Here is a 22,088-nt window from a genome sequence, read left to right as displayed (position 1 = left end):
CTTTGTTGGTGTCTCCTCTACTGCCGTAACCAACAAAAGTGAAGTCTTTACTTGACGTTTACGAACCAGAGGCAACTGGGGTTGAAGGAGAGTCCCTAGAACCAGTTAGCTCAACAAGTTTTCCCTGGTGGACAAACTGGATAGTATGGCTGCAAAAACTGATTGATGGATCATAGTCGTAGAGCCACTGTTGTCCAAGTATGACATCGTACCGAGAAAGAGACATGATGTCGAAGTTCAACTTGTCCGTATAATGTTGGATGCGAAAAGACAAGTTTTTGATCCTGGTGTTGCACAAGAACGTAGTTCCATTTGCGAGTTCAATCTGATAGTCCATGGGACTAGGACTGGTGGTCAACCGAAGTTTGTCGACCATAGAACTAGCTAGAAAGTTATGAGAGCAGCCACTGTGGATGAGGATAGTGACCGTTGTTCCACGAATCGATCCTTGGACACAAAGTACTTGAGTGGCCAGGGAAGGTTCCGGGTTGCTGGCAAGGCTCATGTGGATGGTATTTGCCATTCGAATAGCTTTGCCTTTCTTGTCTTATGCTAGGGTAGCATCTTCTGTTTGGGAAGTGCTAGGTTCCATATTGGAATTTTGTTTTGGTCACTTGGGACAATCGAACCATCTATGGTCGCCTGTACAGATGGTACAAAGTCCTTTTGTGCTGGAGTTGTTCTTCTTGTCAGTGGCCGCACCTTTATGTTGGGGATGATGGTGATGACTTTGTCAAGAAGAAGAGGCGCGATCCTTGGAGCAGTGCTTCTGTTGGGATCCAGCATACAATTTATGAGACTTGTGGGGATCTTGAGACTGTCGCTGACCTTGATAACCCGAGTTTTTTCTAAACTTGGGGTTATCTTGAGGGCAAGCACCTTTGGCCATAGTAGAGTTCTGTGTTCTATTAGCACTCTGCTTCCCTGTGTTTTGGAAATCTATAATGTGCTCTGTGTAAGCAATAGCGCCAACTATGGTGGTGATGTTTGCTTTGAGGACATCAATGCGTAACGAGGGGTTTAGGCCTGAGATGAAAGCATGAAGACAATCATCATCAATTAAACCATCAATCTCCAGCACCAATGTGGTGAACTGGGAGATGTAGGAAGACAGGGAGCCCGTTTGCTCCAATTGTCGGAGTTTTGAACGTGCTTGGAAGTCCACATTCGCAGTCATGAACTGCTTACGGAGCACGTGTTCAAAATGTTCCCAAGTTAACACACTTTTGCCATCCTTTAAGCATCGTTGCCACCATAGGAAAGCTGTATCCTTGAGGGAGGCTGCCAAGGCAATCTTTTTGCCTTCACTGAGGTCAACAGTATCAAAGTACATGCGCAATTTTGCGAGCCATTGGTCAACTGTTCGGCCATTTCGTTGACAAGTGTAGGCTTCCGGAAGTTTAATGTCAAGTCTTTTAGTTTTGGAAGCTTGGAGTAAGCGGTAGAAGGCACGGAGTTCAGTGTTTTCTACCTCAGGTGGGAACGAGTCCACATAGTCGTCCGGTGGCATCACGTCATCCTCTGTATGTGTGGTACTGCGAGAATCTTGGAGTTGTTGGACTTTCTGGACCAAGTCGGAGATGCTGTCCTGAAGCTAGGAAATTTGAAGTTGAAGTAGTGCTTCGCCTTGTAAGTTGACTTCAGGGGCCTTTTTTGGACTTGATTCGCTGATCTCCAGAGAGGTTGCACACGAGCGTTGCGACATATCTGAGATCCCTGTGAGAAAAGCACGAACCTGCGCTCTAGTTTGTACCATTCCTGGAAGAAGATCCCGGCTGCTCCCTGAGGTTGCTCATGTTGGAGGGGGTAGGCGAGGCAGGATGGAACCACTCGTGGAAATCTGGTAAAGGAGGTCTTGTCTAAGGTAACATTGGTGATGCCGAAGTGGGTGTTACTGCTCGTGAGAGCACAGGGGTAGGTTGCAGAGTCCACGGATCTAAGAAGGGATAAGGAGCTGCTGTCGGGAGTGGAGGATATCCAAGAGAAGCAGTACCTTCAAAGTGTAAATACTGTCTTGGGGAAGGTACAACCTGTGCAGGAGGATATCTGGGAGCTGAAGGAGGTGGAGAGTACCCTGGAGATGCTGAAGCTGAGGGGTAAAAGTCTCTCCAAAGATGGACAGCAAACTCGTGAGGAATATCAGATTCTGGGTATCTACATGTCTCGTGGAACACAACCTGGACTGTGCTGAGGAAGTAATGTAATTGAGGTGCCTCACGCAGAAGGTATAGGATGTGGTCCAAGTCACTAGAAGGGCACGTGACATAGAAGACCCACGATGCAAAGCTCCGAAATGGGCTGGTTGTGCAATTTGAACACGATATCGTGTGGTAGATGATGCCTGAGGTGTCCTTGAAGGGACTGGGGAATAACCAAGGGTTTCCATGCTTTAAGAAGGAGGCTTTCATTTGCTGTAATTTGATAATGAGTGTCAAATAACAATATGAAAGAGAATCCTTAGAAATAGAATGGAAAGAATCCACCTGGCATAGATTAGATCTACCAATTAGTTGCGTAGAAAAGGCCTGCAGATCACTGTCCGCAGGTCCATGCTGCTGTCTTTGCAAGTCCACTTGGATGTGTGAACAAACAACAAGTACCTGGCGAGACTTTCGAGGCAGAAGGGACGTTGGCAGAGGCGTTTCGCAGATCGCATGAGATCTCACGCACTTTTCCTGCGTGGAAGTTCGTAGCCTGGCAAAGATGGCCTGCGTTGAAACTTGTGGGGTACTAGAAGAGGACCGAGCTTGGCTAGACGGAAAGAGAGGGCTGCCAAGAGTCGCTGTTCACAGGCTATGCACAGCAGGGACTTCCCTGGCAAAGGCTGCTTGCATCTAGCGCTGCTTGTTGCTTGCTTCCAGGGCTGATTTGCGGGCAGCAAGGGCTGATGATCTGGGCCAGGAAAGATGACAATAGAGGCTGCAAAAGGGGATCTGTTCGATCAAAAGGTCTTGTAGGCAGGTATGCAAAAGAGCCGGCTGATGCACGCAATCGAGAACTATGCAAGATGGAGGCCTGACGAAGGGCACGGCTTGCTGCAAGGATATGACGCAATCACGTACGGCAGAAAAAGGCAAAACGTATTCAGGAATTCGCGTTTTGACTCGTGTGCCTATTGCTGGGTGGTGGTTACCAAAAATTAAAACGTGGGTTTGGAGAACTCTTGGGTAGTAGGGTTAGGTCTTGGGTATAGGGCTGGTTCCCCTTTTTAGGCCCTCTAGGTACCCTTTTGTAGGGTGGTTGGTGCCAAAGGGTGTGCCTATTCTAAGGGGTGTGACCCTTGGAATAGGTGTACCTTTTCATGAAGGGGTGTGACCCTGTTTTAAAAAGGGTTTTCCCCAGACGAAAAGATGTCTTTTTTTTTTTCCACGATGGGGTGTGTCCATTGGGTGAGGAGTCAGAAACTCTCCATCAAAAGGTGTGTCCGATGGCGGAAAAGGTGCGTCCCTAGGTTTTGGGACAGCCCAAGCACATCAAAAGACACGATTTTTGTCGTGTCCATTCACATCAACTCATATTGTGGGGGAGATGGAGAGGCCATTGATTACTTTAGGTGGGGTTGGCGCTAAAAATTTTTACACTCACTCTCTCCATCTCTTCCATGCACAATGTGCGCGGATATCCTTCTAGCGGAAAGACATGTATCAGATAGACGCTAGAAGGTGGGGGGCATTTCCTACAGGCAGGAGCGAAATTTGCTCTGATACCACTGTAAGAAATCCTAGATTTACTATATTTAGAAATGTGCCAAGGAACAGAAAGGAGACTGAAATAGCAGAGAACAAGGAATATTTGAATTGCTTGAGTGTTTGTAGTGTGTCATCCATACAATTGGGCCTCTCTTATATAGAGAGTGAAGAGTCACACATGAAAAGGTGTGTACTCCAAAGTGTATGTGCATGAAGAGGTGTGTACCCCTTGTGAAGGGTGTGACCCTTGATGAGAGGGTACATTACAATAAAAGTGTCTCTTCCATAGAATGTCTCTTGTGAAGGGTGTGCCTCATAGGAAGTGTCCCATCGAAAGGGCATACTCTTCCACAAGTGTCCATTCATCAAAACATCCATAAGTCTGTAGAGAAAGGAATACGTCACAGATCATGACATCTGGTTTTCTCAAGCTGCACGCTTCTATGATTATGGATGACGCAAAAGTAGATCAAATTAAAACTAGAAGCCAGGACAATCATTGTTTTCACAATGGTCATATTTAGAACCATTACAAAGATCTTTTCATAATTCCATATTCTTAAGCATATCACTTGGCACCCAATCTAGCTTTGTACTTGTCAATCGCTTTTTCTGACTTGAGCTTGACTTCGTAAACCCATTTGCATCATGGGCTTTTTCTCTTCAGATAAATCTATCAATGTGTGATTCTTGATAAGAGCATTGTACTCTCTGTTCATTCCATGTTGCCATTCTTGAACTTGCACGGCTTATTTGAATGAGGTGAATACTTTTGGTTTAATAACTTTGGCCACGAATGCAAATTTGCATTTTTATGTCCATCTCTATGGCTCTTTTTTTTAATAATTGTCCCAATTGTGCATTGAAAGTTTGTTATTGCAGCATTCACAATTCTTGCATTTTTTGCTTAACTTTGTTTTGTGTAGTAGTGGACTTCACGCTTTTGGAATGTGTTGGTAAAGTTTTTTTTTGAATAAAAATTGGTGATGAAGATGGACCTTAAGCAATTGTAAGGTTATAAAAGTATGTGGCTATCTCTAACTTGCATGCTTTGGATTCATCATAGCATGTGAAAGCACATTTAATCGATTCCACATCTACTTGCATAGCACCAACAAATGCATCAAATTAGGCTAGCACGTACTTCATCTAGTTTGTTTCATGATGACAACAAATTGACAATTCAATCTATGCCATAAAGTAGCCTTTACCATTGAAAGCCAAACAAATCAAACATTTTGCAACCAACTCACCCATATAGCACAACTTCCAAACCAGATTTAGTAATTCCCCGAGCCGCTGCTTCCTGGACATCAATGCAATAATAAGTAACAAATTCCCTCATGAAAGACAGATCTCTCCATTAGAATAAAAAATTTACCATAATATCAGATGTGCATGTAAACCTCATGGTAGGTGATGTGTAGTTCAAATACATCTTCCTTTGTTGATTCCCAAACTAGAAGAGACCCAAACAACTACTAATCCAATCAATGACAAGGAATAAATACTCTTAAATTTTGACATGTGCTTGTGTCCTTTTTCTATTCTGTCCTCACAAACTTATGGCCCACATCTAAACACCAAAATCCCATTGTCATTTTGGAAATCGTTGTAGGTAAGTTCATGTATGAATATTCAGCTATAAGAAAGCACACTTGAGTCACTCATCTCTATATCTAGATTCAAATGACTAGCAACGAGTGTGCATGTTTGTCATCTCTCTTACCATCTCAACATTCTCTACAACATAGTCATGGATCTTCAATATCCATGGTCAACCACATCCATGGGAAGCTAGAGCATGTGGTGGACTTCACATCATTGAGGTTATAAGACTTTTGACTATTGTTTACCAAATCACCCTTCACCTTGATATTAGATTATCAAAATGTTATACAAATTGATGGGCTTCGCACAACCTCAAGGGTTTTCTAGCACCCATAGGGTCTACACTTCCTATGGTTTTACCTAACACCTTCAAAATGGCTATGGGGGGTAAGCCTCGATGTATTAGGCAATGATGCTTGGCTTCATGCAAACAGATTAGGATCACTTAGTTTATCCGTGAGGCAGATTTGATCTTTGGAACCAATACTACTTTGAATATGGAGCACGATGAGTTTTAACCAATGTTTTCAATTTGGGTAGATTACAAGTTGTCTACCTCAAATTATGAGCCTAACAAGCCTAGGATAATGTTTTATTCTAGGAAAAATTCTAATTAATTGTGTGCATGGGTAACGGGGTCATGGAGAAATTTTATTTAAAAATATAATTCAAAACCAATTAATCAATTAGCTATTATTTTAACATATCCTAAGTTAGGATAACTATTTAAATATTAAGGTTAGTTTTTCCAATTTGATTTAAAATCCAGCTTTCTAGCTATTTTGATTTTCAGAGCACCTTGCTCCTAGTTCAGGGGCTTTCTCTTGGTTTTCCACATTCCCAAGAAGCCTAAGAAGTGATCTCGACTCCAAATGTTAGCAGCAAATGCCTCTAGATCAAAGCCCTTGCAAGGTTCTATTGGCTCATCCGACTGTAGAAAGTAGAGTAGGAGATGAGCTAGAGGTCAAAGTATGTATGCTACCATAAGTGTAGAAAGTAGAGTAGGAGATTAGCTAGAGGTCAAAGTATGTATGAACATAGGTAGCAGGAGGGTGGCTTTTTGCAAAGGTAGGGGACTAACAAAGTGAGAGTGGCTAAAAGACGGTGCGTAGAGGACAAAAACAAAAAGGATAACCCAAAGGGAGGTAAAAAGTGGAAGATGGGGGTAGGAGGGGGGGCGGGGGGCGGGGGGCGGGGTTGTAGGGCTTCATAGTGACATAGATTATGCTTAATTTTTTTGAATTAAGATGATGAGATGGCAGCTTTGTAATGTGGTCAAAACTTCCAAGTAACGCAGTGTGAAGCATTCTCTGATCAAGACAGGGTAGAATACTACATGGTCTTACTTTGAGTTGGCCACAAATTATAAGGAGTGGAGTTTGTTGATCTATGTTGTATTCCCTATTATAGCTATGTGTGATTATTTACTATTGCAGCTTTTAGCAGTTATTCCTGTTCTAATGATCTTAGCTTGATCAAACAAAAGCTCTTTCATAGGATTTAACAAAGAGTAGATGCACCTGTAAAATTCCAGCTGAAACACGAGAATCATGACCAATAGATATTCTTAAGATTTTTGAAGAATCGCATTTTTTCCTTTCAAGTAGCCATTCTGCAAATGCTGCTGCAATTGCTTCAGACACGCTTTCAGTAAGATTGACAGGCTCTCCCTCCACTCCAGGAACTGCAACACCCCTGATGTCACTGCATACATCAAGGAGATTGATGAGTGCAACTTAGATCTCAATTACCTTAATTGTGTAAAGCCAAAACATCCTCAAAATAAAACAATATCAGGCTCAGTAAGAAGTCGAATATGGAATGGATAAGAAACTAGTTTGTTCAATACACAAATTCCAAAGTCGAGAAAGAAAGCTTCATAGCCATTACCTAGAGTATTTGACAGCAACATTTCCCTTCCAAGTGCATAAAACATCTTTGGAGGTAGTGTTTAAAATGTAGCATGCTTTGCAAAATGCTCATTGTAATCACTGAAACTAATCCAATTTCTTCTCTTACGTCACTCATTTGATATCTTCCTTTGAGGTCTTAAGCATGCCTAATCTTTGCCTTTGCTTGTTTTCACCCCATGGTTATGGCCAAATCCAACCCCAGTTCAAGCAACAACCAAACTAGAAACATTTAATGAAAGAATGTGCATATGTTATAAATGAGAGAGACAGACAGACAGCCAAATACACACATTTCAACCTCCTCTAGAGACCAAAATATAGTCTCTGACCAAAACCAGCTTCATAATCATCGTAAAAATCAAAATGCATGTATACACTCACCTATCGCAAGTTCAACCACAAGATGTTGTCTTAGGTCTTAAAATCCATAAAAGGTTAAAACCAAGCTGCAAGAGATGTATTGCGTAATTATGAGGTTCTTAAAGATATCCACCACGAGATGATGCTATTTGAAGCTATGCAAACCATCGGCGCTTGTTCCTCATCCTCAATAACTCATATGGATATATTTTGTGCGCTAAACTAGTCAGTACTAAATAAAGAGATGAAACAAAAACAAGATTTGACTAAACTAGCAATACTCAATCACTTGCATGTAGTACATTTTGAGTACTAAACTAGTTGCACTAAACTGGTCAACATTAAAGGGAGAGACGAAAAAAACAAACTTTGATATACTTTCCACACAAGGAGAGCTCTTACTCTAGAGACAGCTTGTAAATTAACTATAGGCAAAAACACAACTATCAACCATAAGGTTGTGCCAACATCTTAAAAGTTCACAAGGATTTCTAATCCTAACCTATTTTACAAACTCGGTACCTCTTATCAAAAGTATAATAAGACCCAATCAGCACAACCTAGACCTATGCATCTCATTTATAACTAACACACAGTGAGACATGACAAAACTAATAAAGACTCCTAACTCGCCACTCACGTCCCTAGTAGTAGAAACTCGACAAAAAGACCGCAACAACCTCAAAGGAGAAACACCAAGACTCAATCTCTGGTTCCACACCTCTCAAGATTACAAAGGGTGCTTGCATGTGATCTCCAAGAGTGATCCTATAAGATATTAGAGATGTTTGAGTCAATGTGAGGCATTCTAAACCTTGATGAGTTTGAGTAATGCATGATGGCTTCCACTGGCTGTACAATTAAGTTCACAAAACTCGAGGATAAATCCTCGATTGAAAGAATCTTGAATTTGGTACATTACATCTTTAAAGTTGGGAAACCTGGGACAAATAAATCATCTATGAATCTCCTAACTTGACTACATTTATGAAGAACTCCTCTTTTATAGGCCCAAGAGGCCCTGAAATGGACCGACCTGGTAGGGCCAACCCCTAGGCCTGTTTGGGCCGACCAGACTGGCCAACCTGGTCTGTCACAAACCAACTTGGTTGGCTGGTCAAACCAGCCCTATAAAAGGGCCTTTGGCAGCCCCTTTTGGGCTGCTGCCTTTGCCCCTTCCTGCGCCTATTGCAGGCCTGTTTGCAGGCCTTATGCCTGCCCATAGACCCCCGCCATGCAGCCGTACAGGTCCGCGCCTTGTTCAGGACCTGCTGTAGGCAATAACCCTGCGCACAAGCCTGCCCAAACAGGTCACCATGCTGCGCCTCAATTGCAGGTCCATGTCATGCCCTTTGTCTTGACAGCTGCCCACATGGCAGCTCATGTGCTGCCCATGTGGCAGCCCCAATATTTCCAGGTCTACCTCCCCCATGCTCTCCTCATATGGGGGCTTATAGATGGGAGGTGACCATTCCAACACTATGGTAGAAGAGGTTGAATACTTAGGGCACATTGTGGGCAGAGATGGGATTCGGGCTGACCCCACAAAAGGTGAAATGAGTGAGGGAATGGCCACAGCCACTAAATCCCACCCAGCTGAGAGGGCTTTTGGGCAATTTATTCAGAAATTTGCCAAGAGGGTTCAGCTCCTCTTATGGACCTCTTGAAGAAGGATGCCTTTTCTTGGTCAAAGATGTGTAGCCCAGTTTTGAACACCTGCAATTTGCATTGAATCATGCCCCTGTGTTGGTATTCCCTGACTCCTCATGGCCGTTCATTGTGGAGGCAGATGCTAGTCACATGTTTATGATCTGGTAATGTTGGCCATGTTTATGATCAAGAGATGCTGGCCATCCTACATGCCTTCAAAAAATGGTATCACTATCTGTAAGAGAGTACAATCAACATCAAAAATGATCATAGGACACTCAGATTCTTCCTCGCACAGCCCAAAAAGAGATGGTAAGCTTTAGTAAAGTCCAATGATTTTGACATTGAATACAAGAAGGCGAAAGAAAACGTGGTTGCAGATGCCTTGTCCAGGATGTGGATTTGCACATTGTTTGCGGTTTCGACCATTTATCAGGCATTGAGTACATGGCATTCAAGAAGAGTACACGCTGAATTCAAGGACAGCAGCCATCTTTTCAAAATTGCACAAGAACCCATGACAGGATCATCCTGACTTTAAATTGCATGTGATCGTGGTTCCCAAACAAAATTTACCCGGTTTCAAATTCCTAATATATGCAACTCGTGTTGAGGGAAATGCATTCTTCCCTTGTTGGCTGGAGATACAGGTGTGACAAAGACACATGAGAGGGTAAGGCAAAGTTTGTTCTGGCAAGGTCTATGGAGAGATGTAGTCAAAGATGTTGCTGAATGTTTGCCATGCCAGCAAAACAGACTGGACAGCAAACTACCAGCTGGAGCCTGGTTTGTTGCAGCCATTACCCATTCTGGATGGGAGATGGACACACATAGCTATGGATTTCATCACAGGATTGCCTTCTACAAATAGGAGTTGGGACACCTGTTAGAATTATTGCTATAATTTAGCAGTGACCAATGTAATGTAATAAGTAGGTTAGGGGCACTTTTCCCTCACTTAGAGGTTTTTCCCCCTAACCACAGTTAGTTCACTAACTATGGTTAGTGAAGGATAAGGTTTTGTCACTTAGACAAAACCTATCACTCCATTCAGTTGTACTACTCTCATCTAATTGCAACTACGTTTTCAGCTCTCTCTCTCTCCTGCTTCTTGTTCTCAACTTTGCTCTCTCTCCCATTCTCACATTTGGTATCAGAGCAGGTTGATCCTGCTCCCTGCTCCTTGTCCTCCAGCTCGCTGTATCGTCCGTACAGATCTGTACGGACTGATTCCATACAGTCCGTATTGTACCTGCGACGCCCGTACCAACTGCACTGATTCTGAACAGCACCTCCTGCATCACCGTACGGCGGTACAGCACGTACGGCACCTGCGTCGCCATATCAACGCCTGCATCACCGTACGGTTGTACAGCTCGTCGCCGTACAGCTTGCAGCTCTGTTTCGTACACAGGCACCGTACAGCCTGCAGCCCCATACGTACCTACGCGCGTACTATCTATTCCATAGGTATCTTCGCCGTACAATCCGTACACCGCTTGTCTGTACCTACACGTGTCAACCGTCCGTACCAGCTCGTCCGTGCAGGTGTACGGTTTTTGACCGTACATCGCTGACAGATCCGTACAACTGCCGTACAACCAAACTGACAATTCCGTACTGTTAGTCCGTACAGTTTGAAGGTGGGCTTGGAAAGTCACATTTTTGCAGGATTTGCTTTGCAGGAGGATATTGGAAAGTTTTTTTGTCAGGCTCTTGTGCATACAACCATTGTTTCGCTCTATTTTTGGGAACACATTTGGAGCTTTGGCAGACACATTACAATTTTGGGGCTTTTGTAAAAATTTTGACACACATTGCAAGCAAATTGCAAGGATTGGCCAAGAAATTGGGGCTTTTATAAAAGATTAGCTATTTGGGTGAAATTTGGCTCAATTTCAACTCGAAATTTGGGGCTTTTGCAGACAGATCTGCAGATCTAGTCTGAAATTTGAGGCTTTTGTTCAGAAATTGCATATTTGGGGCTTTTAGTAAATTTGCCCCTTTTTGGTTGCAATTTCAAGCCACAAATTGGGGCTTTTGTGTTGGGAGAGCAATTTGACAGGTTTCAGTTCACGCTGCCTTTCTGTGAGTGCTTTGAAGCGCTTTTGGCACGTTTTGGGAGAGATTGCATGCTCTGACAGATTTCTGACAGAGACATTATAGAGATTTGAGTTGCATTTTTAGCCAGTGTTTGGCTGTGTTTTTTTGGGATTTGTGCACTCCATTCCCAGCAAGGGAATTCAGATTTGCTGTATTTTCTTTCTCAGACATGGCCCAGCAAAATCAGAATGATTTCGGTTTCAGTGGTCTCTCACAAGAGGACAAGCTGGATGGTACCAACTACTCCCTCTGGAGTTTTATGGTATGCAATATTCTGATTTCTCGTAATTTGTGGGACTATATAAGTGGGGATGAGTTCCGGCCAGCAAATGTGGCACCTAATACCCCTCCCCAACAAGGAGGAGGCAAAGGTCATGCACAGGGTACAGCTGCAGCACAAGTTATTGGCGCAGTTATACCTACCACTCCATAGCAGAAGAGATGGGATTCACGTGATGCTTTAGCTTTGTTGTATATTTCTCTTTCAGTGAAAAGATTCATCATTCCACATATCCGGTCGTGTAAGACCTCAAAGGCAGCACGAGATATTTTGGAGAGCATGTATGCAGCTCAGAATGATGCCAGGGTGTCTTTTTTGAAAAGAGAATTGTCTCATACACATATGGAAGAGGGCGACTCCATGTCAGTGCACCTCACAAAGCTACAGGACTTACAAGAGCAATTGCTGAATATTGATGAGATCATTCCTAATTCAGAGATGATTACCACTACTCTGAATTCTCTTCCTGAGTCTTATCTCAGCTTTCATACCTCGCTGAATTTGTCTTTAAGGGGGGGTGCAAATCCTCTCACTTTTCACGAGTTGATAGGACTTCTGCTGCAGGAAGAGCAGACCAGGAAAAACATGGCTTCACGAGCAAGTGAACATGCCATGCTCTCAAAATTCAAGCCTAAAGAAAAGGGATAGGCAAAGACTTCAGCAAATCAGCCTTCCAGTGGTTCAGGACAGCCTTCTCAAAAGGCTAAGGGTGATGCACGTAAGCCAAAGAAGAAGGGAATATGTCATTACTGCAAAAAGCCAGGTCACTACATTGGAGAATGCAAGAAAAGGCTTGCAAAAGAAAAGAAAAACAGCTCCGGTATGGCTGTCTCAGATTCAGCTCCTCATGCATCTAACAATGAGCAAGCTACAGCCAACTTTGTGGAGCACGACTATGCCTTCTTGTCTTGCATTTCAGACTCTCAGTTGGCTGCTCGGGATAGTACAACCACTTGTAATGATGACACTTATGCTTTTCTGACATGCAGTTATGATTCTTCCAAGGATGCATCAGCTTTCAGTGTCAATGAGACACATAATACATGGTAGTTTGACAGCGGTGCCTCAAAGCATATCACTCCCAGGAAGTGTCTCTTCACATCTATGCATCCACCACCTGTTGGTAAAAAGGTCACATGTGCCAACAACTCCTCCTATTCAGTTCGTGGTACAGGAGAAGTTGAACTTACAGCCATTGATGGCTCAACATTCAGAATTTCTGGTGTCTTGTATGTGCCTGGTATCACAAAAAATCTACTTTCAGTGTCCACTCTTAACAGAGCTGGATTTCAGGTCATTTTTGAAGATGACAAGTGTGCAATCCATGATAGAGAGCATGACTATGCCTTGAGATTGTCTGGCACTCTATTGCGTGGTCTTTTTCAGCTTGACATGTATGAGAAAAGACCAGCACGTGCTCTTACAGTTTCCACTCCCCCTGCTACTATGTAGAATGAAGAGTTATGGCACGCGAGATATGGACACATGCATTATGGCAACTTGATGACGCTTCAAAAACATGCCATGGTTGATGCATTGCCTCCTCTTGAAACACCTCCTCCACATGCCTGTGAAGGATGCATTCTTGGTAAAATGCACAAATCTCCTTTTAAGAAGGATGGATCAGTTAAAGTTGTTCGAAAATTACAGCTTATACGTAGTGATGTCTATGGTCCCATGAGGACTCCATCATTGGGTGGTCATCTTTACTTTGTCACTTTTATAGATGACTACTCCAACTACACTTGGATCTATGGGCCAAAACGCAAATCATAAGTGTTTATGGTCTTCAAACACTTTGCAGCCATGGTTGAGAATGAATCCGGACTCAAGATACAGACATTACGCACTAATAGAGGAGGGGAGTACTTGTCTGCAGATTTTGATGCTTTTTTGAAAGACAAGGGCATTGTACATCAGCTTACAGTGAGTCTAACTCCTCAGCAAAATGGGAAAGCTGAGAGAAAAAATCGTACTCTTATGGAGATGGATAGATGTATGCTAAAAAGCAAAAAATTGGTTCACAAATTTTGGCTTGAAGGTCTCATGTGTGCCAATTATGTTTTAAATCGGGCACGCACAAAAGCTTTGAAAACCAAGACTCCCTATGAAGTTTGGCAAGGGAGAAAGTCTTCTGTGGATCATTTCCGTGTCTTTGGATGCCTTGCTTATGCTCATGTACCTGTTGAGTTTCGGCATAAGTTGTCTGATAAGGCAATCAAATGCATTTTGGTTGGGTACAGTGCAGAAAGCAAGGGGTACCGTCTCTACAATCCTGTCACATTCAAGATCATTGTCAGTAGAGACGTGTCTTTGGATGCCTTGCTTATGCTCATGTACCTGTTGAGTTTCGGCATAAGTTGTCTGATAAGGCAATCAAATGCATTTTAGTTGGGTACAGTGCAGAAAGCAAGGGGTACCGTCTCTACAATCCTGTCACACGCAAGATCATTGTCAGTAGAGATGTAATATTTTCAGAAAATTCAGCTCACACTCAAGCTGAATTTGATATGCTTTCTTCTTCCGGTGATGTCTTTGAGGGGTTACTACCCATTGCCTTGGGTTCCCCTGCTGATATATCTCATGAAAATCAGAATTTTCAAATACCTCCACATGCTCCGATTCAACCACAGGATGTCATACCACCTCCACAAGCCGTGGAAGAGGTTGTTCAGCAAGAAATTGCAAATATACATGCAGCAAAAACAGTCCCAAATTGGCTGCTCTCAGGGAGAGTAAAATTGATGCTCCGTTACCTGGCAGAACTCAGAGTGCAGTAAGGCATGGGGGAGGTGCTCTTTCAGTTGAATCAGCTTATGCAGGTACTCTTCTTGATGAAGAGGAACCTGAGACATTTGAAGAGGAACAGGATAGTGTGCATTGGATGAATGCCATGCATGATGAGTTGCAGTCCATTAAGAAAAATCAAACATGGTCGATTTGCCACCAGGTAAACATGCCATGGGTACACGGTGGGTTTTCAAAGTTAAAAGAAAGCCAGATGGCACCATTGACAGGTACAGGCAAGGCTGGTCGCAAAAGGATATGCTCAGAAAAAGGGCATAGACTATGAGGAGACTTTTGCTCCTACATCCAGAATGACAACCATCCGGTCAGTCATAGCAATGGCTGCAAATTTTCAGTGGAATGTTCATCAGTTGGACATAAAAACAGCCTTCCTTAATGGAGACTTCTTGGAAGAGGTTTATGTCAAACAACCTCCAGGCTTTGAAATTTCAGGAAATGCACTTCAGGTATGCAAGCTGAATAAAGCTTTGTATGGGCTGAAACAGGCCCCACGTGCATGGTATGCAAAGATTCATGCCTTTCTAACCAGCAAGGGACTACACAACAGTCCAACTGAAAACACCCTCTACATCAAGAAGGATGGGGGGGATATTTTAGTCATCATTCTTTATGTAGATGACTTACTGCTCACAGGGTCAAATGAAGATAATATTGCAGATTTTAAAGCTGAATTGCAGACCACTTTTGACATGTCATGTCAGATTTGGGGCTGCTACACTTTTATTTGGGGATCCAGTTCACTCAAGAGCAAAGTGGCATCGGTATGTCTCAATCCAAGTATGTGCAAAAACTCTTGGACAAATTCAACATGCAGGATTGTAAGCCCATAGCTACTGCCATGGAGCCGGGGCTGAAGCTTACAATGCATAAAGCAGGTGAATCATTTGATGTCACACTCTACAGTCAGGCTGTTGGATGCCTCATTTATCTCTGCAATACACGACCTGATATTCAGTTTGCAGTTTCTTAGGTGAGCAGATATATGCACAGCCCAAAGACTATGCATTGGCAGGCTGTAAAACGCATCTTCCGTTATTTGCAAGATACCAAGTCTTTTGGCTTGATGTTTCCCAGGGGGGGTGACTTGCAGATGCATGCCTACAGTGACTCAAATTGGGCTGGAGATTATGACACTAGGCAGTCCACAAGTGGCAATTGTTTCTTTTTGGGCAAAGCTTGTATTTCTTGGTTGAGCAAGAAACAATCTACAGTGGCTACTTCTTCATGTGAAGCTGAGTACAGGGCAGCTTTCACAGCGACAGTTGAATGTGTTTAGCTACGTTGTTTATTTGCTTATCTTCATCTTTCATTGGAGGGTCCTTCTCCAATTCTCATTGATAGTCAAAGTGCTATTGCAGTAGCAAAGAATCCTGTGTTTCATGCTCGCACGAAGCACATTGAGGTTAATTATCACTACGTCAGAGAGAAGTTGCATGCAGGAGAGATCAGCATGATCTATGTGTCAACACATGACAATGTTGCAGACATTTTCACCAAAGCACTTCCACGTGAAAAGTTTGAGGCATTTCACAGTGCCTTGAACTTATCTCCTTTTGGTGATTGATCTTTTCCTTGTACATGACATTGGCACTGCAGGGGGGTGTTAGAATTATTGCTATAATTTAGCAGTGACCAATGTAATGTAATAAGTAGGTTAGGGGCACTTTTCCCTCACTTAGAGGTTTTTCCCCCTAACCACAGTCAGCTAGTTCACTAACTATGGTTAGTGAATAATAAGGTTTTGTCACTTAGACAAAACCTATCACTCCATTTAGTTATATTACTCTCATCTAATTGCAACTACGTTTTCTCCCATTCTCACAACACCATCTTTGTAGTGGTGGATAGGCTGACAAAATAAGCCCATTTCATACCTGCTAAGACCTATGCATCATGGATTCCCTCAAGAAATTGTCAGTGATGGAGACACAAAATTTATAGGCCTTTTCTTGAAGGAATTATTTACAGCAATGGGTACTTTGCTCACCCCTAGCACTACAGACCACCCTGAGATTGAGGGTCAATCTGAAACAGTGAACAAATGGGTTGAGGAATAACTGAGGCATTTCTATCATTACACCCAGAGGTTGAGGGATAAGTGGCTTGCATTTGCTGAATTTGGCCACAATAACAATAAGCATCTCTCTATGGAAATGAGCCTGTTTGAGGCAATGTATGGGTGCAAAGTGGGAATGCCTTCCTCGATTGTAGGCATGGTTGTGAAAAACCAGCGAGCACAAGATTACTTGGAGAGAATGGAGGCTCTTCTACACTTCCAAGACAAGCTAAAGAAATATGCGGATGAACGTAGGAGATACTTGGTTTTCAAGGAAGATGATTATATGCATTTACGTCTCCATAAAAATCGTTACGCCTCGCTGAAGTGTAATACCAGCACAAAGTTCTCATTGGTATTATGGCCCTTATAAGACCATCCGCAAGATTGGGGAGGGTAGTGTATCGATTGGAGCTACCGAGCACCTCCAAGATCAACAGTGTGTTTGCTGAAACCACATGTGGGTCAGCGCGTGCACATTCCTCTAAAGTTGCCACCCATGGATGAGGAGGGTCATATCCTCTATGTCCCTGAGCGCATTGTGGGTTACAGAGATACAGTACACCGCAACAAGGTATACATTGAGCACCTCATCAGATGGACGAGTCTATCAAAGGATGAACAATCATGGCACCCAGAGAGCATTGACCAGGAGTACCCCTATCTTTTACCAGGCTAATCAGCATCACTTGCTGTCTCAGCACCTTCGGAACATGTAATTTTGAGGGCAAAGTTCTATGGGAAGGGATGGATGTAATGTAGGGGGGCAAGGGGCTAATTTAGGGGTACTTTAGTGAGATTTAAAAGGGACTCTATAAGTCCAAACCCACCACTCTTGTAGCACTTTTCATGTGACATCTAATCTATCCTATCTCCTCCTTCCTCCTCCTACGTGCATACAAATCTGCATCACGATCAGCGCCGTCTGCAATAGAATCATGGGGCCCTGCCGACAGCAGCCCGAGGTGAAACCAGCAGCAATAATCAAACAAAAGAATGTTTTGAGAGGCCCAATGGCCTCCAAAACAACAAGGATGTGCCATGAATCTGTCTGCAAACTGCCTATCTGTTCCACCACCAAGAAACAGAGATTAAATCTTGTTAAATACATCAGAATGTGACACGGTTGAACAGCTGAAATTATTCTAGTCAAAGAAAACAGGTCAGATAGTACAAAGCAGAAGTTTGCAGAGAGAAATTGGGAGTCGCTCGCCCAGACCCACTATCAATTCAATTTCTGAAACATGTTCACTCCCAAGAGATCCCCTTTGAGGATAATGCCCCCCACTACTAAATATTACAGGTCCTCGAAAAGGCAAACGTATAAGGATATGGTCAAAATGCAGGATGAGAATACCCTGCTGAATCAGGAGGTTAAGCAGTTGAGAGACATCGTGAATGGTCTACCTCAAAAGGTGTTAGCAATGGAAAATAAAATTGACAACAGATATGCGTCAAATGCCATCCGCTTGCCATGAAATGAACAAATACATAGCAGATTTGTTACAGATAACAACCCAAAAAAGCTTTGTTAAAAGCAAGGAAAGGAGCATTGGAATGCCATGCAATCACTGGTATGACCAGGATTGTAAAAATGCAAATAAGGCCTGGAAAACAGCAGATACAGCAGAGAAAGAAGGCAAAGTCCGAGCATACAAACAGGTGGTGAGAAACAAAAGAGATCATTTCTTAAAAGCAAGCAGCTCAAAAGTTTCAAAAAAACCAAGGAAGTCTTTCCAGAAATTGCATGGCAATAAACCTCGAGAGAGGAAAGCAACATGGGAAGACATGATACACTTTGTCAAAGACCTCTACGACAAGGAGTTAGAAGAGAAAGTCATGACTTTCCCATCAAAGCAGCAAACAACATCATAACGGAGGAAGACATAGGGAAAGAGCTGAAAAAGCTAGCAAATGGAAAAGCTCCAGATACACAAGGGCTAGTAGCCTCTATGCTCACATGAGGGGAAAGAAGACAAAGAAAATGCTCACCAGACGTATGAACATGGCCCTAGGGGAAGGGTTCCTTCAGAATGGCAACTTAGCAAAGTTGTACCAATCCACAAGGGAGGCGACAGCAAGGTGGCAAAAAGCTATCGCACCATCATGGTGAGCAGACTAATGGCCAAGCTGTAAGACAATACCTTGAGCAGACAATCAGCAAATGGGTGGAGACACAGGGAGCATCCCAGGTAGGGTTTCGCCCCAACACTCGGCAATAGACCATTTGGTTATCACAAGGGCTGCATCGGAAGAAGCTAGGCATAAAAAATAAGCTGCCGATTGCTGCTTTGTAGATTTCAAGAAAGCCTTTGACATAGTTCCACTCAAAAAACTCTGGGAAAGATTGGAAAAGCTTGGAGTCCCTCACAAACTCTGAGAGGCTACTTAACCGTTTTTACAAGAAAGTTTTAGCCGAGCTAGCACAACCAATTGTGGATGGGCCATCCTCCAAAGGAAAAGTTGTCATACACAGTGACATTGGGGTTGAATAGGTCTTTTTGGTCTTTTTATTAATGAACCAGAAGATTGGGTGGAAATCCACAGCAGAGAAGGTGTCCAAATTACAGAATATGCTTTACTATTGCTTATTTACACAGATACTCTGGTATTTTTCAGAAAGAGCAAGCAAAAAATGAAAGCTTATCTGGATGCACTGGGAGACTTCTACAAACACTCAGCATGTCCAAGACAAAAGTCATGATGATTGGAACTCACAATCAACAGATTGATGTCACCTTCAAAGGGGAGCCTTTGGAATTAGTCAACTCATACAAATATCTAGGGCTGGAATTAATCAACAACTGCAAGTGGAATGCATGTATAGAAAGAAGAATTTTGGGAGGGCTGAAAGCTTGTACAGCTTCCAAAACAAGTGCAGGAAGGCACACCTATGGAATTGGAAATTGAGGAAATTTCTGTACACTATGCTTGTACAAACAGTGATCCTTTATGGGTGTCCAGCATGGGCTCCCGAACTCTCTAGGACCTACTAGAAAAGAACATATAAGATTTCTCAAAGGGGAATTGGGGGTCAAGGCACGAACATCCTACCCCATTCTACTGGCCGAGACGACGAGTATGATACCTCTCCAAGGGGAGGCATTATGCCAATTCATGGCCTACCTCAACAAAGTTGAGAAGATGGATGTCTACAGGATACCTCACAAGGCACTAGAAGCTACACAAACCGCGGGATGGGACCGAGATGGGATAAAATGGATGTATGTGAGACTCGGGGAAAAAAAAATCAATAAAAACACTTAATAAGTGTGAAAGAAACCAGCAAGCATAAGCTCAAAAGCAGAAATACATCATGCGAAGCATGAGAGAAAAAGGCTCCTCAAAAAGAGCTAGAAAAAAGCCATGGTGGAGGCTGAAAATGCCACATCAACCCTAAGAAAATTCTGCAAAGGAGGGAGAACCTCTCCATTCTCTTATGGCAGTGGCTGTCCGAGAAGAGCTCTGCATGGTACGCTGGCCAAAGTGTGAACCTGAGATCCATCTATGCCTCTCCAAATGTGCCATGCTGAAATGCTAGCCAATATCTCCCAGGAAGAATCCACATAAGAATGCACATCTCTGAAAGGTGAGGCAAGAACAATATCCAGAGAGCATGACTCGACTCTGAGTCATCGAATCGACAAAGCCTATAAAGAGTCATGCCTCTTGTAGAACACCTGAGGCCACCTAAGAGTGAGCCAAGCAACTGAGCCCCAAGTCATGAAGAATGGAGAGGGTACTGAAAATCCTGGCAACCCCCTTCCAAACCAACCCCGCCTGTCTGCAATCCCATAAGCAATGCTGGATGGACTCCACTGCCTACTTGCAACAAGGACAAGTAGCATCTGCCTGACCTGCAGGTCGCTGAGAATGACCGAGGTTGGGGGCCTAACTGACCCCCCAACCAAGGTGCCACTATGCGCTATAAAGGCAAAGGCGGCCTACTAGCAGCCTTGGACAGGCCCCAAAAGTGGGCAAAACAGCCCCATATCTGCCCGGCTGCACCCGCGACGGTACGACAGTTGGTCTGGCCTGGTACAAACATAGGGACGAGTGGAAACATGTTCCTACCCCTCCGTACACCCCTCCACATAGTCTAGGACAAGGCAGCCCCCATAGCTCTCTCCCTCTACCTCTTGGGCGGGCAAACCCACAAGCAAAGGCCCTCACTCAACCTCTCATGGGCTTGCAAACCCACAACCAAGGCCCTCACTCTATGATACATGAGATGTCACCTGTAACAAATTTCTCACTTCCTAGGCAGTCAATGAAGGTCGTGATCTCATCAATATAGAGCCAAAAAAGTGACAGTGAAAGGGAGCATTCTTGCTTCAGTCCGATCGTGCTCTCAATACAGTCTGACAGACCCCTGGTGCACATACTCTCCCTCTGATTGCCTCATAAAGACTCATTATTGTTAGAATTATTGCTATAATTTAGCAGTGACCAATGTAATGTAATAAGTAGGTTAGGGGCACTTTTCCCTCACTTAGAGGTTTTTCCCCCTAACCACAGTTAGTTCACTAACTATGGTTAGTGGTAGTCACTTAGACAAAACCCATCACTCCATTCAGTTGTAACACACTCATCTATTTGCAACTACGTTTTTCAGCTCTCTCTCTCTCCTGTTTTCTTGCTCTCACTGTTGCTCTCTCTCCCATTCTCACATTTGGTATCAGAGTAGGTTGATCCTGCTCCCTGTTCCTTTCTTCTTGTACTCTAGCTCCAGCCCACAAGCTCCTATGCCAACTTGCCGTTTCGTCCGTACAGATATGTACGAACTGATTCCGTACAGTCCATACTGTACCTGCAATGCCCGTACCAGCACCTCATGCATCATCGCCGTACAGCTCTGTCTGCTTCCGTACCATTCCGTACAGCTACCCGTGAACAAATCCGTACAGCATTCGTTGGCTGCTTCGTACGTCCGTACAACTGCAGCGCATGTTCCAGCCGTACACTTCGTCGTCGTCGCCAACCGTACATCGTCGGCCGTACTGCACGTGTGGCGCCGTACACTTGAATTCGTCCATACACTTGCAGTTAGTTTCAAGCACTTCCGTACATTTTCGTACAAACTGCCGTACAGACGGACTGAAAGCTCCGTACTGTTAGTCCGTACAGTTTGAAGGTGGGCTTGGAAATTCGCATTTTTGTAGGATTTGCTTTGCAGGAGGATATTGTTTGGCAGACATTTCTTTGCAGGGAGCCATTGTTTGGCTAGGCAGATTTTTGGACAGATTTGAGCACATTCTGTGAATTGGACATTTTGTTAAATTTGGGGCTTTTGTCAAACTGCCCCAAGTTGTGCTCAATTTTAAACTGAAGCTTGGGGCTTTTGTCCATTTTTTGGCACACATTGCAAGCAAATTGCAAAGATTGGCCAAGAAATTGGGGCTTTTGCAGGAAATTAGCTTTTTGGGTGAAATTTCGCCAAAATCAACTCCAAATTTGGGGCTTTTGTTCAGAAATTGCAAATTTGGGGCTTTTAGTAAATTTGCCCCTTTTTGGTTGCAATTTCAAGCCACAAATTGGGGCTTTTGTGTTGGGAGAGCAATTTGACAGATTTCAGTTCACGTTATCTTTCTGTGAGTGTTTTGAAGCACTCTTGGCAG

At 43.5% G+C, this 22,088-nt stretch overlaps 1 protein-coding gene across 2 annotated transcripts in view; it reads right to left on the bottom strand.

Annotated features, from left to right (window-relative positions):
* The window catches only part of LOC147901498 (phosphoglucosamine mutase family protein), a 60,005-nt gene that overhangs the window by 29,874 nt on the left and 8,043 nt on the right, over nucleotides 1-22,088 (bottom strand). For both annotated transcript variants that reach the window (XM_087374584.1, XM_087374585.1), the window contains 2 exons: nucleotides 6,821-7,004; nucleotides 4,943-4,995 (listed from right to left, as the gene is read on the bottom strand). In XM_087374584.1, coding sequence (XP_087230710.1) covers nucleotides 4,943-4,995; nucleotides 6,821-7,004 — 237 coding nt within the window. The remainder of the gene's footprint in view (nucleotides 1-4,942; nucleotides 4,996-6,820; nucleotides 7,005-22,088) is intronic.

This window comes from Dipteris shenzhenensis, chromosome 5, assembly GCF_047967505.1.
Source record: "Dipteris shenzhenensis isolate YYH24624 ecotype China chromosome 5, Dip_SZ_1.0, whole genome shotgun sequence".
Classification (NCBI taxonomy): domain Eukaryota; kingdom Viridiplantae; phylum Streptophyta; class Polypodiopsida; order Gleicheniales; family Dipteridaceae; genus Dipteris; species Dipteris shenzhenensis.
The sequence above is the reverse complement of the archived record's forward strand: the minus strand, read 5'-3'. Positions and strand labels throughout refer to the sequence as shown.